The 16,394-nt window shown below is 51.2% G+C and overlaps 1 protein-coding gene across 2 annotated transcripts in view; it reads right to left on the reverse strand.

Annotated features, from left to right (window-relative positions):
• Positions 1–5,111: 5,111 nt before the first annotated feature.
• CTNNBL1 (catenin beta like 1) overlaps positions 5,112–16,394 on the reverse strand; it is a 39,955-nt gene continuing 28,672 nt past the window's right edge. For both annotated transcript variants that reach the window (XM_001234107.7, XM_015296587.4), the window contains 3 exons: positions 10,720–10,857; positions 9,982–10,054; positions 5,112–5,366 (listed from right to left, as the gene is read on the reverse strand). In XM_001234107.7, the coding sequence (XP_001234108.1) occupies positions 5,278–5,366; positions 9,982–10,054; positions 10,720–10,857 (300 nt within the window). In that variant the 3' untranslated portion in view covers positions 5,112–5,277. The remainder of the gene's footprint in view (positions 5,367–9,981; positions 10,055–10,719; positions 10,858–16,394) is intronic.

Raw genomic sequence — 16,394 nt, forward strand, 5'->3', positions numbered from 1 at the left:
GCTTTGCGGAGGGCGCCGCTCGCCGAGGCGGTGCCGCGGCTCAGCCCGGAGCCTCCCCCGCCCGGCGGAGGGATCCCGACCCGCGCACACCCCCAAAGTTTTTTCCCACGGTTCATTCTTAAAGTGCGCGGGGCGGGGCGGGGCTGAGCGAGCGCGGAGCGGAGCCGCGGGGTCACGGCGGTCCCCGGCACCGGGACGGCGCCCGGCGGGAGCGGGAGGGGCGGCGCCGAGCGGGGCCGTTAAGGAGCACCGTTCGCTCTCTCGAACCCCCCGCCCGGCTCCGTCCCCCCGCGGCGACCCCCGGGCCGGGACCCCCCCCCCCCCCCCTCCCCCTTCCGTCCCCCTCTGCCCTCCGCCCGCTGCTGAGCCCACACCCCGGGGCTGCTCCGGGTCGGCCCGGCACCGCCTGCGCCGTTCGCGTTCCTGCGCTGAAACGTTCAGAACGCGAAGAACCCGAAGGCGGCGGCCCCGCAGCCTCAGCCCCGCACCGCTCGGGGGGGGCACAGCCGCACGCGGAGAGCGGAGCCGTCTGAAGGGTATTTCCTCTGCCGACAAACAACGGAAATCAGCTCATTTCAGGCGTGCTCCGCACCGAGGTGACAGATGTCGGCTGCGAGGAGATTCTTTACATTGGACTTGCAAATGCAACGGAAACACAAACAAACGCTCCTCGCTTCCTCGTGGGGATCCTCGGGCAGCACCGGGGCTGATTTTCCCATCCTGGCTCTGCACGGAGGGACGCGGCGCGGCCCCAAAGCCGCTCAGCCGCCACCATAAAGCAGCGCTTGGAAACAAAGTTCTGCGCGCTGCGGTGCTCCCCGCGTGTCAAAACAAAGCCCACATCGGAGCAGAGCAGAGCAGATAGCATTGATCTCTGCTCGAGTTCATTACTCCCTCTAGAGTTACACGTAGGGGGAAGGAGGGAGGGAGAGTGGTGATGGATGGGCCGGGGCAGCGGGTGCTGCGTGGATGGGGGGGGCTCAGTGTGCAGTGTGGGGGACTCATACACACGACCCCACCTGGGGACCCACCTCAATCCCCGCCAGCCCCCCCTGTGCCACAGCGCTGCCCCCACAGCTCCATACAGCACCGAACCGCTGCAGGAGAGCCATGGGGCGGAGGGGCAGCCCTCCACAGGGCCCTCTCCCGGCACCCCCAGCACAGCCAAGGCTACCGACTGACCCCCTGTGCTCCCCTTCCCCTCCTGTCATCACACACACGTCAATCACACCCTGAGAAAGCAAGGAGGGCATCGATTTCAACCAGAGCAGGGAACGTCTCCGTATGCAGAGCCAAATGAAGCCCCAATTCCAGCTGATTCCTGCAGCTGCAGCGGGATGAGTTGCTGACAACGAGGCGGCTGTGCGGGGGGAGGAAGAGCCGCGTGTCCTCGTATCTGGCGCACACGTGGAAGGTTTCATTTTCCTCCTCAATTTTAATTCATCAGTGATCAGGGCCGGAGCAGCTGCCGCCTGCTATCGCTAACGTGCAGCCCCACTGAGCACCACACACCGGGGACGGCCGCTCACACTGCAGCCCGGAGCAGAGCCGGCAGCTGCCTGGTGGGGAGATGGGGAGAGAGCTGCACAAAGAGCCCTTATCTGCCCACGCTGATCCTCCAACACGGCCGGCACTCGCGCAGGGCTCCCGCTTCAGAGGAGCACGCCCGGGGCCTCGCTCTGGAGGATGAAGCGTTTCTTATCTCCGTTCCTGCCAGCCTTTCCGCTCACTGTTTCATTTTGCATATGCCATTGGTTCTGCTCAGCACAGCACCGCCACCCACCCCGGCTCCGGGTACCATCCACCGCCACGACTGCGGCACCACGCGGGTGCTGAGGAGTGAGTGCTGCCCCACACGGCGCACGGAACGGAGAGGAGGAGAAGAGCAGAAGGAGCAGTGCCCCCCGAGTGGGGGCTCAGCCCCGCACAGAGCAGGGGACGGGCACAGCCCCACCGAGGGCTGCCTGCTGGGGGGAGCAGATGGGGCTGTTCGTCTCACTGCTGGGCAGAACAAACGCCCTCAGCATCGATAGCGAGCGCGGCGCTGATGCTCGCTTGGAGACTTGACAATCCTTGTATAAAAGGATTCCCTTCCGCTGCTGAAGTTTGACATCCCCACATTATTAGATTATTTGCAAAGGTCTGTGTGCGCTGCAGGAAAACAATGCCACCAACATCCCAAATTACAACCTTCTCCTCCACAAATCACCCGGGAGGCAATAAGCTGCAGAGACAGCGCATGCTGGAGGAGCACAGACATGAAAGGCACGAGGGCAAGGGGGGGGCTGGGGGGGGGCAGAGGACACAGCGCTGCCCTTATCCCATAGCTCCCACCCCAGCTCTGCGCCCAGAGAGCCCCACAGCAGCCAGCATTACCCCAGCTATGAAGTGCAGAAGAAAATTACTTGGAAAGAATTATTACTTTGGAGAACAATTCACGCTCATTTCCAGCCCGTTAATTCCTTCCTCTTCTGCAGAGCCACTGTGGGTTCCCAGCGCAGAGCAGGGCTGTCACAGGTGTCCATCACTGCTGTAGTGCTCCCCACTTCCAAACCACTGTTCTAAGGACCAAAGCATTAAACATGGAGGGTGAATTAAAACACCCTTTCCCCTCCTTCCTTATTTACTTCACCGATCTTAGACACAAAAAGCTAAAAATAAAGAAAATATCTGAAGTGACTTTCACTTGTGCTGCTGAAGGTTCACTGCTCAGTTTGACAGCATCCCTTCAGTTCAGTGTCTCCTGGGTCTCTCCACCAGGATGTCAGGAGAGATTCCTCAGCCACGCTGTGTGCTCACCTCACCCACCACGGAGCCCAGGGGGGAGGAGCAGAGCTGAGGGCAGACACCGCAGCCCCGGGGGGAACAGTGGGCTCTGGGCTGGGATTTGGTGCCAACACCTCCAGCACCGGTGCCACTGCTGGGCACCCACAGTGCTGTGAGGAGCGGAGGGATGGAGGTGCTGCTGCAGAATCTCTGCCCTCTCCTTCCTTCCCGAGCACGGACAGGGCGGTAGGAAACTTGCAGAGTGCCTCATCAATCATGTTCTTTCCAATTAACTTCTCATTTACCTCTTTAGTCAAATCTGTTTACAATCGGAGACAAGAAAACACGGCCCAACGAGAGGTGCAGTGCAGATGGGGCTCTCTGCCCTCACACTCTGCTGCCTCCATCCCATGCCCGGTCCCTGCTGTGAGCCAGCCCAGCCCCAGCCCTGCATGCCCGAGGCTGCAGTCCATGCGTGGCGCTTTGCCTTACAGGGGCCTTCTACATGATTGGGGTCCCAAGCAGGCAGAGCAAGAAGTCAGTACACAGGGACTGCCCAGCAGAGGATCCTAATGTGTGTGCAAGGGGTCCATGCCTCTAAAACACTATGGAGAGAGGGAGAGTAATTTATGCTCTGTTCTGCAGAAGCCTGATGGAGCACAGAGACTCCTTCTGTGAACTACCTGGAGTCCAAGAGGCTCAGGTGGGGCAGATTGAGAGCTAACAAATGGCAAAAAGGGGAAAACCAGCAATGACAGAAATGCTGCCTTACAAAGCAGGAACACCACGGCAGCCTCGCTTCCTCCTGCAGTGGTGGCAGCCCGGCCATTAGAGCAGGGAATTATTTCCAGTCCAGCCTCCATATTAAGTAACTCAGCTAATGCATCTAGAATGGAAAACGACAAGGGGAAGGGAAATGTACTTTCTGAGAGCAGAACCCCAGCAGAGCAGTGAGGGGAGAGGCAGCCACGCTCCTGCACAGCGCTGTGAGCCAGGCTGACGTGGGCAGACACAGAGGGGTGGCACTCCACAGCGTGCTTAGATCCAAACCAAAAGCAAACCCCGAAACCTCATCTCGCCCTCAGGCACCTTCTATTCCTATTTCCAAGAACCCCTCGCTTTTTCTTCACCCAACGTATGCCCCCTACTTTTCCACGTTGCTTCCCATTCGCTCGGTCCCTCCTGTTCTGCCTCAGAAGTGCCTCCTCACCTCCCTTCCCTTCTCCTTTGCCTTTCAGGTGTGGCGGTACAACGACTCGAGGGCCACGGAGTGCCTCCCAGCAGGGAACACAGCAGCTCAGCCACGCACACACTGCATGGGAGGGAGGAATTCCAGGAGCAGTGCAAAGTCAAACTAAACGCAGCTAAAGGGCAGAAGGAAAAAAAAAGCCTTTTTAAGGAAAGGGTGAGGGGTGAAAATGATTTTAAGAAAATAAGGAATGAAAAAGAAATGAAGAATTCAAACAAGTTCTGCACCAAAATTGTGTTTTGCAGCTCTCCGTGGCTGCTGAAGCCACTATTTCCATGCTGATCCCCTGAATAACAGCATTTGATGCCACCCGGGCCAGCAGTGCCTGCTACAGTCATGATTGAAGGCAGCCTTTAAGCTTCCCTGACAATGCATTTTTCTTGGAGATAAAAAATGAATGCTGCCAGCATGCAAATCTCTCTAAATTAGGCAGGGCCCAGCTTGCTGGAGCAGCGATGTTTTGTGATGACAGTCATTAACTTTAGCAGAAGGAAAAAGAAGATGCAGGAAAATAGTCTCAGCCACTTCTCATCCCAGCTGGGAGCTGCTGCTGGGGGAAGCGGGGGGACCCGGCGGGCCAACATCTGGGATTGCACTGCAAGTGCAGAAGGGCAACACAAAAGTGGAGCTGTGGTCTGCGTACTGCAGTCGGTCAGATCCCTCGGTCCTCCTGCAGCTCCCCCAGCACGGTGCTGGCAGGGCTGAAAAGCTTCTGCTGGGGAACCCACTGCTGCTGTAAGAAGTCAGACTCCCACTTCCAGATTCAGAACACTGACTTTCTATAGAACGCACGCAGCTGAGGCCCAGGGGCTGCTGCTCCTGCTCTGTGCTCTGTCACTCTGGCACCCCGCTGAGGAGCAGCCAAACTGCACACAGACCCAACCCCTCAGCCTCCCCATTTCACATCAGCACAGCTCCCAGCACCCTGGACAGGTACCACACTCCTTACCCTTCCTCTAACAAGCATACGGTTGTGGTCCTTCACCCTCTGATCACAGCAGTCTGACTTGAAGGAAGAAAGTCCTAAGCTGCCCTACAGCAAGGTAACAGCTGCAATCCAACTCACAGCAGACTCCTTACATAATGAACAAGGAAATAAAAAAAAAAAAGCAAACTAATCTTTAATATCTCCAACATCTCATTTAGAACAGTTTCATAGAAACATCACTTTTATCGTGCAATCAAGGCTGGAAGAGAGCAGCAGAAGGAGGGGAAACAGACACCGCATCGCCCTGGAAACCACAGAACTCAGCCCTGAGGCCTCAGAAGTTCTCCAGCAGGTCCATGATCCGCTTCTGCTCGCTCTCACGGAACTCCTGGTTCTTCCCATCCCCGATGTTCTCTGCATACTCTGCAGGAGAGAAAGCAGCAGAAACACAGGCTGTGAGTGCTATACCAGGCAGCAATGGCCAGCTTCTCCTGTGGAATCTGTGTGCACCGCACACAACCGAATGGGAATTTACGTAAGGAGCACTGATGATTTTCTTTCCTCATCTCCAGGGTTAAAGCTTTGCCTAACAAGCATCCGTCGACCCTCACTAAAACTTCTGTAGCGAAGAGAGACTTAAACAGGAACACGAGGCTCTCGTCATTCAGCAGCACGAGCAGACAGCAGCACTTGGACATGCAGTGCTCCCCAGGGTCTGACCACGAGGCCACCCCACCACCCCAGGAGTCACCAGCACTTGGTGGAAGTGCAGAGCTGTAGAGCTGGCTGCTTTCAGCCCAAGAAGCCCAGCACAGATCTGGTCCCCTCTGACATCAGGTGTCCTCAAGGAGGTCAGAGAGGAGCTGTTACACATTTGTTAGGCTTCCCTAACTTTGGGCTCAATGTGCCCATTTTCCAAGCAACCTGAAGGAGGAGATTTGTAAAACTGGTCCAAAGGAGATCAACTCCCCAATCTATGAGCGTTTTTAACCTCATGGAAGGAAACACACCAATAATTAAGATCCAACTACAAAGCAAACTCCTTGCCTTCAGCTAGATCCTGATCAAGGCTTTGCCAGTCCACATGGCCAAACACAGTACAACAGGAATTCCCCTGCAGCTCTCTCCTGACATCCACCTAAAGCTCGTTGCTCTCATTCCCTTCACCAGCTTGCTCCTTTCTGTCACCAGAACCTACATATTCAAAAGATAGCTTAAAAAGGAAAAATGAAAAGCAGGTTTGGAGCTGTAAAAAAGCAGGGATCTGCACAAATCTCAGTGAATCAGGTGCAGCCTGCCTGGTTAGACGGTGTTTTCCAGCCTCCGCCTTCTCTCATTCTTTTCCTTCTTCCTAAACAAACAGAACAGCTTGTATTCAGCATCTGAATGGTAAGTTGCTGCAGAAAGTTTGCTTTAATATTTATACGTTCAGCACTGCTACATGCCTCTGAGCTCTATCAAAGCCTTTATTATAGGAGCACTGAAAGGAGTGAGGACAGGAAGAAGTTAGCTGATGTGGGAGACTTCCCTCACGTGTGCATTCTCTCTCTCTCTCTCCACATACAAAAAGCAGAATTCTTTGCCAACGCCTCAGGAATAAGTCCTTTTAATATTTATCAACTGCTACAGTACCTGTAATAAGAGCAGGCAGTAGCACTACAGCTTGCTGCAGGTGAATCCTGTCTCCTCTCAGTCCTGGAGGAGGGGATGAAGGCAGGGGGAACTCTCCCTCCAGGTGAAGGAGCAGCTCTCCATCTCACTAATGAAGGCAGCAGCAAGCTCCTGGCTGTGCTCCCTGCAGCCACCTGCTGAGCTGCCTGCAGGGCAACCCAGGGGCAAGGGGCTGCTGCACAGTGCAGGTGGGAGCTGAACTCCAGCGTGGCACAGGGCTACGAGCCAATGAGATGGAGGTGAGTGCTCAGCTCAGGCTCTCCTGTCCCCTCCAGGGCGGTATCAGAGCGCTTTGTGTCACACAGCTCCTCCAGGAGGAGCAGGCACTGTCCACAAACGAGGCCGTTCTGTGCTTTGTCACAGTAAGTGCCTCCGAAACAGATGCAGCAGCCGCAACTGCCTTTGTTTATTGCAGCCCAAGGGCAACGCTTTCCTGGCTGCTGCTGCTTGTGGTGGCTGAGCGCTGGGTGGCAGCAGGGACGGTGTGGCTGCCTGGTGGCCTGGCTGCTCCTGGTGGCGGGGTGGCTGCCTGCAGAGTGACAACCACCAGATGTGGGGGCACGGCACAGCACTGGCAATAGGGCTGCTGCGTGCCCCCCACATCAGTGCCCTGCTGCTGCCCCAGCGAGGCAGACAAAAGCAGGACTCAGATTCCCTTCACCTTCTCCAGAAGCTCTGCATTTTTCCTCCCAAGCATTCTGGTTTCACAGGACCACAAGCCCAGCGACTCCCAGGGCAGGCTGTTATTGGGGTACCAACAGTGGTTAATGGTGATTTGAAAAGAGCAAATAAAACCCTCAGAACTGGGCTTAAAAAAATATCACCACTGAAATTTTCTGTATTTACTTGCTTATTTAAAATTCCACCACTTCAGTGAGACAGCAAAAATCAGACATCAGCTCCCTTTGCCTACAGTTAAACAGAGCTTACGCACTGCTGTAGCTACACAAAGGGAAAGGACCTGAGATCGGTTTCTGCTTCATTAGACAAAATACAATGGTTACAGAACAGTAAAAATCAATAAGGAAATATTGAAGCTTGTAATGGATATTGGAAGCCATAAAGCCTGCACATACAGAGGGACCACAGGCCAAATTTAGCATCGTCCTTACAACATCCCTGCCACCCCTTGTTGGTTACACGTGCTAACAGGTTGGCTCAGCACTCCACAGGCCCCAGAGGTGCCCCAAGCACCCCTTCCAGCCACAGTATGCACTGCTCAGCCACATCTCCAGAGGATGAGATGACTGTCCCGCTGCAGGAATGCTGATCTTCAAGGGAAAGAAACTGCAGGGCAAGTGGTCAGCCTGCAGGAGTGCATCTAATGAGCTTCCAGCACTCCCTGCCTGCTCCTCCCCCTGCAAGTCCTACCGTACGGAAACAGTCCTGATTCCTCGCCTGCATCATAAGTAATTCTGAGCAACCCCAGGGGATCCATCAGCTGTCAGGTTGCCAGAGAAACATGGAGAATATGTAGGCCATAAAATCAAACTAAAAACCAAGCACCTAATTAGTATGCAAAAAATAGAAAATAAAACCTGAACGGGAGCAAAACACTGAACGAAAAGTAAAAATAAACTGGCCCTCATCTGTCCTGAGAGTAAGCTGCAAACCAGCTCAGCAATGCTTCAGCCAAGGGAAGGCTCCCAGCACCTCACTCGTTTAGAACAGACCCTCCTCCATTTCATCTCCAGAAGCTGCTCAGTGCCCCCAGCAGGACGTGCTCAGGGCCTCCAGCCAAGCTGTGCCCAATGGATCAGCTCTTCTGGAGAGGCAGGGCTTTGTCTGTGGTGTAACTTCAGTTGCAGCTAGCCCAATCTTTGCTGACAAGCTACTTGACAACAGGGGTATAACTACTAACAAAATCTAAATGTCACCAGCAAAGATGGCAGATGAGCTCTATGCAAGCCCTGCCTGGCAGGAACCTTAGGGCACTCCAGCCCTGTGCTTCCCAAGGACCCACCAAGAAGTTCATTTCTAAAGTTACTGACAAGTGTGACGGCACAAATCTCAAGCACTGCCAAGTGTGACAGCTGGGGATGAGCTGAAGAGAAAGCCCCAAATACTGCGCCCATCACTCCTATTATTAACATGCCATTTAAGGTCTCTTTAGGAAGCGAACACATCCCTGCTGACACTGCTGCACAATCTGTACTTTCTCTAAGCAGCTCGCCAGACATGATAAAACCATTACAAAAGTTTCACAATGCAATTCACTGTCTGTGAAAGAAGGAATTGGATGGAGTGTTCTTGCAGCTGCCCCCAGTCAGCATGTGAACCAACAGGCACAGTGGGGAACGGGAGGTGTGCTGGCACACAAGGTGCAGTGCAGGCAGGGCTCTCAAGTACCTGTGGCCTAGGTCACATATGGAAGTAGAAATGTACCATGTTCTGAGATGCAAATGCGCACCTGGAGGCACGAATCATCAAATGTTGCTTGAACTTTCTGGGGAAGGAGAAGGGCCAAAGAGCTTGCCTGGAGCTCCAGGTAATCTCACGCTGTCAGAAAAATGATTTTTTCATTTTAATACCTCCTACCATTTCTATTCCCAAAGAAAGCAGAGACACTGAAACAACACAGCCCCCAGCCCAGAACCCCAAGGATGCTGACAACTTTTCTTTCTCTTCATGAAAAGAAAGACCTCCAAGACCTGCACAGCCTCCCAGGAGCACAGACCTCTGCTACACAAGGAGAGGCACTCCCAGGGGCAATGGATCAGTGCTGGCAGCTCAGGTTGGGCTGCAGCAAGAGCCCCTGACCCCCCCCCTCAGTCTAACTGCCTGCTTCTGCTGAAGGACAGCAGGCGACAGATGAGAGACACAGCTCAAATAAGCACTGCTCTAATTCAACATAAGCATTCAAAATAACAAGCAGTACTTTAGAATCAGGATTGCAAATCACAACAGCTACATTTTAAAGCTACAGAGGATACTTTAATGCTATAATCCATATTAATCTGACACTAAGAACAAGACAAATACACCGTGGATACCAATATGGTGCAGATGGTAAAGAGCAGGGCCAAGTTAATGAAAGATGAGACTCCACTATTCTTTCTCCTAGCATGCGTATACACTTCCCTTAAATATTTACTCTAGCATTCTAGTGTGGGCCAGTCAGTCTGCAGCTGACAGCAGCATGAAGTGTTGTAGCGTGACATGACAGCAGACAACAGCAAGCATCCTAACTCCAAGGCAAGGCTTGCCTCTTATCAGGGATTTCAGCCCTGGTCAGATCTCACAATGTAACCGCTGCTCAGAGATGCTCCTGAAGTCAGGGAGAATGATGTGTGAAGGCTCATCCTACAAAGTGATGACCAAACTGCCCCTGGTACAGAACGAGACGTACAGGAATATCTCAGCTCACCTTTCAGTATGTGTCGAACAATTTTAATGGAGCTGCCTCTCATGTTCAGAATCTGATGGACTCTCTGACGAATCTGATCAGGAAAGAGAAGGAAGGAATCTTCAATAGAACATAAAGCCATGCACAACCCCACTTTTTCCACTCTTTTTGAGTGGAAACCACAAGAACCACAAAACCCAGGTCAGCCTTGCTAGTCCCCACTCCCAGAGCACTTAAAACATGCAGGAAGGTATATGGCACACATACAGGTAACCACAAAATACAGTCACAAACCCCAACACACTCATGCCAGAAAAAAATGCAGTATTTCACAGAGGTCAGGAAAAGTCCCCATCTGCAGTCTGTGTCTCTGAGAGGCCTTCCAACAGATACTCCCTTTCAGCACTCCCAGCAATGGTATAAGCAGGGCCTTCCAATTTCTAACTGTGACCTTGCTTATGGCAGTCTGCATGAATTCCATGATAACCATCGGTTCCTGTACCTACCACTGCCCTCCTAACTGCTGTAACTTCATGAAGCTGCACGGACACAGGGCAACAAGCAGGATTCCTCCCAGAAAAAGGACTTAAGAAAAGACTAAGAGGCAATATTTGCAAGGATAGTCTTGCTTGTATCATACAACATTTGCAATATTTTGCATTATTATATCATGCAACCATTGCAATATTTGCAGGGATTAGTCTTGTTTGTATCACAGTTGGAAACACGGCGATCCACCAGCTCTGTACATAGCTTTACCTGGGGAACATTGGCATTACAGATTTCTGCCATGATGTAGGAAATGAGCTGTAGAACAAAGAGGCCGGCATCCAGGCGGCGGAGATAGAATTCGTCTTCCATGTCGTCATCTATTATCTCTCCTCGGCGCACCATGTCCTGGAAAGCAGTGCAAAGAAAAGGGGTCAAGGCTGTCTCAGAGAAGTTCCCATTACTCATGGTGAAATGGTGGTGATATCTGCAGTTTCTTAAGAAATGCTTTGTTCCCCCAAAACGTTAACATCCATACATTTCTTACCAAAGAAGTACTTCTTTTGAGAACGTATTGAAATCCACAACACATTCCACTCTATTTTGAACACAGCTTTGTCTCAGCTGGTGTGAAGAGTGTCCATCCACAGACTAACATCTTAATTTCAACACAGAAGTTACGTTTCTAAATTGAGTGATCAGAGACCGAATAGGAAACAAACCAGTCCTTGGTCAAGGTGAAACAAACCCTGTGCTCTTTTGCTGGCCATCTGAGGGTGCTGTTCAGCAGTGCAGAACATGACTCCAGCGGCACAAAGCCCTACAGGCCTCCTAACTTCATCACTGAGTGCAGGATAAGAAATCAGGTCTCAACTTCTGCACAAGTACAGTTTCACTACTTGCAACCATCCTCTTCTAAAACCTGGCTGGGCTGGGCAGAGCAATGGGGCTGAGGCTCCAGCTGCAGCCAGCAGAAGAGCTCTGCTTCCACACGATGGTTCTTCCTTTCCCTGCACATAGGGTGCTTTCTAGAGGCCCACACAGAGCCCAAAGGCAGAATGCAGGAGGCTGCTCCATCCTCCTGGCTCAGACAGAGCGCTCGTTGGTTCACAACAGCAGCAAAGCAGCCCAGCAACGAGCCCTGAGCAACTCCCTGCAGAGTCGGGCCCTCCACGTCACAGGGTGAGCCCACCCTGACTTTTCTCAGCGACCAACGGAGTGCAATCACTGATGTCACGTCTGACCTTTTGCATTTCGGGGGTTTGCTTTTTGTTTTTGCCTTTAGATGAAGGAAGCAGCTTGTCACACCCTGTGAGCTCGCTGCAGCCCGCGTGATTTATTATGCAGCAGGCTGGCAGGTGGGCACACACCAGCAGAGCAATATTTTCTCATTAGAGCCATCACCGGTGAGAGCACTGTACCTGTAATGCTCACAGAGCGCTTCCTTCACGCACACGTGCTCCAGGCAAACACACACACACAAGGTCACCAGCACCAAAGCTGATTGCAGCCACCAGATCTTCTTGTTTCGTCAAACCAAACCCTTTCGTCTAACCACGGGGAGAGTCTTTCAGGCATGGGAAGGAAGGTTAACCCTGCACACTGGACAGCACGGCGAACACTCACCATACACAGATCTGATTAAGTGATTTTGAGCTGCAGCTGTTTATTGCTGCCTCCAAAAATTGAAAACAGAAAGCACAGGTGATGAAATGCTTTCCCATTCCTCCTAGGAACACACTTTGCCAATGAGAGAATGAGGTAAGCTTAAGAAACAATGCCCAGTTACCAATGTTGTAAAGCCAACTGCATGGGCTATACCTCAGGATGCCTTAACTCCAGGATTTGCATAACTGCCATTTACTCCAGGCTCTCAAAATCACAGCCATGGGCATGACTGGGCAAAACCTGCAGGCAAGCTCCTGCCAGAAGAGAAGAAATCCAATTCTGTGCAAGCAGCAACTTTCCTCACCGTACATCAATGCCAAACTGAACGGACCTGGTCAAATCTGGGCTCTAAAGCTGAAGAATGTTGAGTCTGGCAAGCCAGAGGTAGGCAGCTATTCAATGAAATATCCAAAAAGCTCATTCGAGGAAAAGGACAAGGCACTCACTCCCAAAACTACAGCTTGTGCTCTCAGTGCACTCAGGCTTAATGGCTGCTCTTCTCAACAGCACTAAATTCCTGAACAGAAAAACATCGACAGACAACAAGTATCCTGAATGGCCAGAGCAGAAGACAAAGGCCATTTCTGCTCTGTATTCTGATCCCAACACGGGGATCACAGGAGCAGAATCCAGGCAACTGTCGACTTGATTACGCAGGGAAGGCAGCAGCCTTAAGAGCCCCTCTCAACAGAGAAGCAAAATTATTTTGTGCCAGTGAATTAAGCAGATACGAATTAGAAGACAGGTACAGTTTCAGGTGCTTTTTTCTACATCCTTCTTATTATTAAAAACAATAAAAAAAACCACCAACAGCCTTTAAATGTTAATCTGCCTCCGTACAGTACCAAATAGCCACCTTTCCACTTTGTCTCTCTTTCAAAGCTGTCAAGTCGCTAACCTCCAAATGAGCACTCAGATGCCATTTCTAATCTGCCAGCAATATGTGCTGAGATGCCCCTTGCTGATGGGAGAAGACAGCAATGAGATGGGCTTCTGTGAAGCTAAAATGAGCTTCTCTCGCACTAATGAGGCAGGACTGACAGGCCTCAGGGTGTCAGGTAAAGACTCAAAAACTGAAGATACAATGGATCAGCCGCTGCTACACCAGGGATCACATCTGCTCCATGCAGCCACCACATCAGGGCCCAAAGCGTTCTCTGCATCCTCCTCCTTCCTCATGCATCACCCACCATTCCTCAGCAAGGCTGAGAGCAGACTTCGCTCGGAGCAAAGCAATCCTTCTCATAGCAATTAGGCTAATCATGGCGTTGTCTTCTCTGATCACTTCTGAACAGATCCCACGGAAGCAAACAGCTGGGTAACAGGAGATGAAGGGATGCTCTCCTGCTGGACCACGCTCTGTTTCGCTATCCAGATTCACGGTGCAGTTTTATAACAACTGTTCTTCGGAAAAAGCTGGCTTAAAAAATTCCTCCCCTCCCTCCTACTCTCAGCAATTCCCACGCCTTCACTGCCAGTCTGAAGGGCTGAGCTATAAACCAGATCACTAAAAGAAAGGAAAGGGAAGAGAACTGCAAGGGCTGGAGCTTCTTATGCCGGCTGCACTACTGAAGATAAAACTCCAGGTATGATACCTTCAATCATTCTTTGTATAATCAGGTTTCCACTTCTTGTAATGCAAGACTTACACCAGGATACTCTGTCCATCAGACTCAAATCTCTCTTTCTCTCTCTCCTCAGGATAGGCTGAACCTATAAAATCTCATTGGGTCTTTTTTTTTCCTTTGGGGCAGGAAAGGATCCATATTCCAGGTTTCTGGAATACTAACAATGTCCTCGACCACAAGAGGAAGGTCAAAAGCCCCCTAAGTGACAAAGCACAGCTTCTGCAGGACCGTGTTCACACATCCACTTCAGTGACTCATGAGCAACAACTACAAACACTAAAGCAGCCCATAAATCCTATCAGAGGCAGACAGCTCCCCGGGCTGATGGGCAGAATGACGGCTTCTGCCCGCCTCTGCCTGAGGAATCCATGGAGCCTCTTCAAATCTCAGCAGACCATTTCCCACTGACCATTTCAGAATGCTGAGAATCAAAGAAATCTATAACCCCAAGAGTGTTCCAAGTGAGAAGTGAAGCTCAACATCATATTTCATAAACACTGTGCCTGGTATTCTAACCCCGCTCGGGATGTTAGAAAAAAAAAAAAAGGCAATTTATTTTTGGAAAGCAGAAACGTGCTTCATAATGACTGCAAATAACCATTAATTCACTCTGAAACCCTGGGCCCCAACCAGAATAGGAAAACAGACAGAGCAGAGCAGCTGCATTTCTGACCCCTTCTGATGAAGGAGTTGACCAGCAGCTGCCAGAACAGGGCGATTCTAAGTTCCTGGTGCTTTATGTTATTGTCTTACAAAGGATAAGAGTTATCAGGTAATATTTAGATAGACCTTATTCTGTACTATTCAGAGAGCAGCTTATTCACCTGCTGTTTACTGCCCTGCCAGTACACACAAAACAGAATAATAATAATAATAATAAAAATCTAATGCTGCTTTGGCATTTCTCTGTCACTGGGGACCTGTGTGTCGGAGAGCCCAGAGAACATTTGTGCTGATGCACTCCCTGCTTAAAAGACCTCACAAAGCAGCTCTAACAATAATAACAAACTTTGAAAGACACCTCGTGGCTCTGTTCCATGCTGGAATAGAAGAGGATGTTAGTTCTGCTGGGAATTGCTTCGTCTGGGGGAAAAGTGGAGCTGTGGGATGTGTGATGATAGCACTGGATGTAATTCAAGTTTATGGACCTGTCACCAGAACACAAACACAACACAGTGCACATATTTTAGGGCATTTAATCTCACAACTACTCTGAGAAATAGGAAAACATTTTATCTCCCAGCTGCGGAGTGGGGATACAAGTAAAAACAGTAGCTTGGTGACACACTGAATATCATCTGTGGTGCTCAGAGATGATCAGGATTGGAACTGGACAAATTTCCAGTCTAGTCCAGCCCAGCCTCCTATCCTTACCACCAGGCTCTGAACACTGCTTTGAAAACCAATGTCCTTCACATGTGGAGTACAAATCTGCTTCTCAGGGGTGACATGCAGCATGAGTAAATCTCAGTACAACACTTTGATATTTTCTGCTGAAATATATTGCAGAAGGTCAAAGCACATATGGGATGTTTCTGCCAAATCCTATTACTAGCACTAATAGGAGTGAAGAACTGAGATCCATTTATTGTGGCCAGCCCAGCCCACAGAGCCCTACAGCAGGGCAAAAGCTTCTGGCTTCTGGATACAGGAGGAAAACCCGAGTGCTTACGTTTTCTCTTCTCCTATGTACCGCTAAACATGAATGGATTATTATTATTAATCAAATGGCTTCTACACAAGCTGCTTCACACCCAAACAGCTCCCTTCAACCCAAACCCCCTGCACTGTGCTGGCTGTTTGCTACAGGTGTTAACATCTGCAGCCTACTACAGGACCTCCTTGGATACAGGGCACACACACACACTGGCTCTGCGTGCCGCCTTTAGGAGCTCTGTACAGCAGCTGCCCAAACACTGTGAGATTTCAGCCAGAAAATAAAAATTAGCTCTGCTTTTTCAGTTCTAAAACCCACACACCAACATCGAAACACAGAGAATAAATAATTTCTTCTGTTTTGAGGTGGATGAATGGAGAGCGGAGGGACAGCAGAAGAGGGTAAAGGCCGTTTGTCTTCAGGCCACCGTCCGTTTGCAAGGCTGCAGCTGTCCATATGGAGCCCAGACGCTGGCAGCAGCAGCTCCATTCATCTCAGCCCTGTGCCTTTTTGCTGCTGAGCTCCAGTGTCCCCCAGTATGTCTGCTGGTGCCCAGAGCAGCAGCCTTTGGATGGGGATGGCTGTCTGTGAGGCTGCTGGGGGCTGCAGCCAGGGCACATTGAGTGCCCACACAGGGACAGCGCTGTGGTGATTATCTCCGTCAGCACTAATCAATCTCATGCCCTCCTCTGTGCTGATACAGATAATCTTGTGGGAAGCGTGCCAAGCTCGCTAACAGCTCTGCAAGCTGCTTCCTGACTCCGACAGCTCGTCCTCTTTCACAAAGTCTGTTCCAGACTCAGTTCCAAGAAAGCACTGTGCAGTACCCAAGCTCGTGTCATTCAAAACGATTCGCTGCTGGTGTGCTCAGAGAGCACCAGACTTTGGCTCTGGCCTCATCTAGCTAATCAAAATAGAGGTTTCCTTGCAGGCGATCAGAACTCTGCATACCAGGGTAGGAATCCTCGCACATTACAATGTAATTGTCTCTC

Source organism: Gallus gallus, chromosome 20 (assembly GCF_016699485.2).
Source record: "Gallus gallus isolate bGalGal1 chromosome 20, bGalGal1.mat.broiler.GRCg7b, whole genome shotgun sequence".
Lineage (NCBI taxonomy): Eukaryota > Metazoa > Chordata > Aves > Galliformes > Phasianidae > Gallus > Gallus gallus.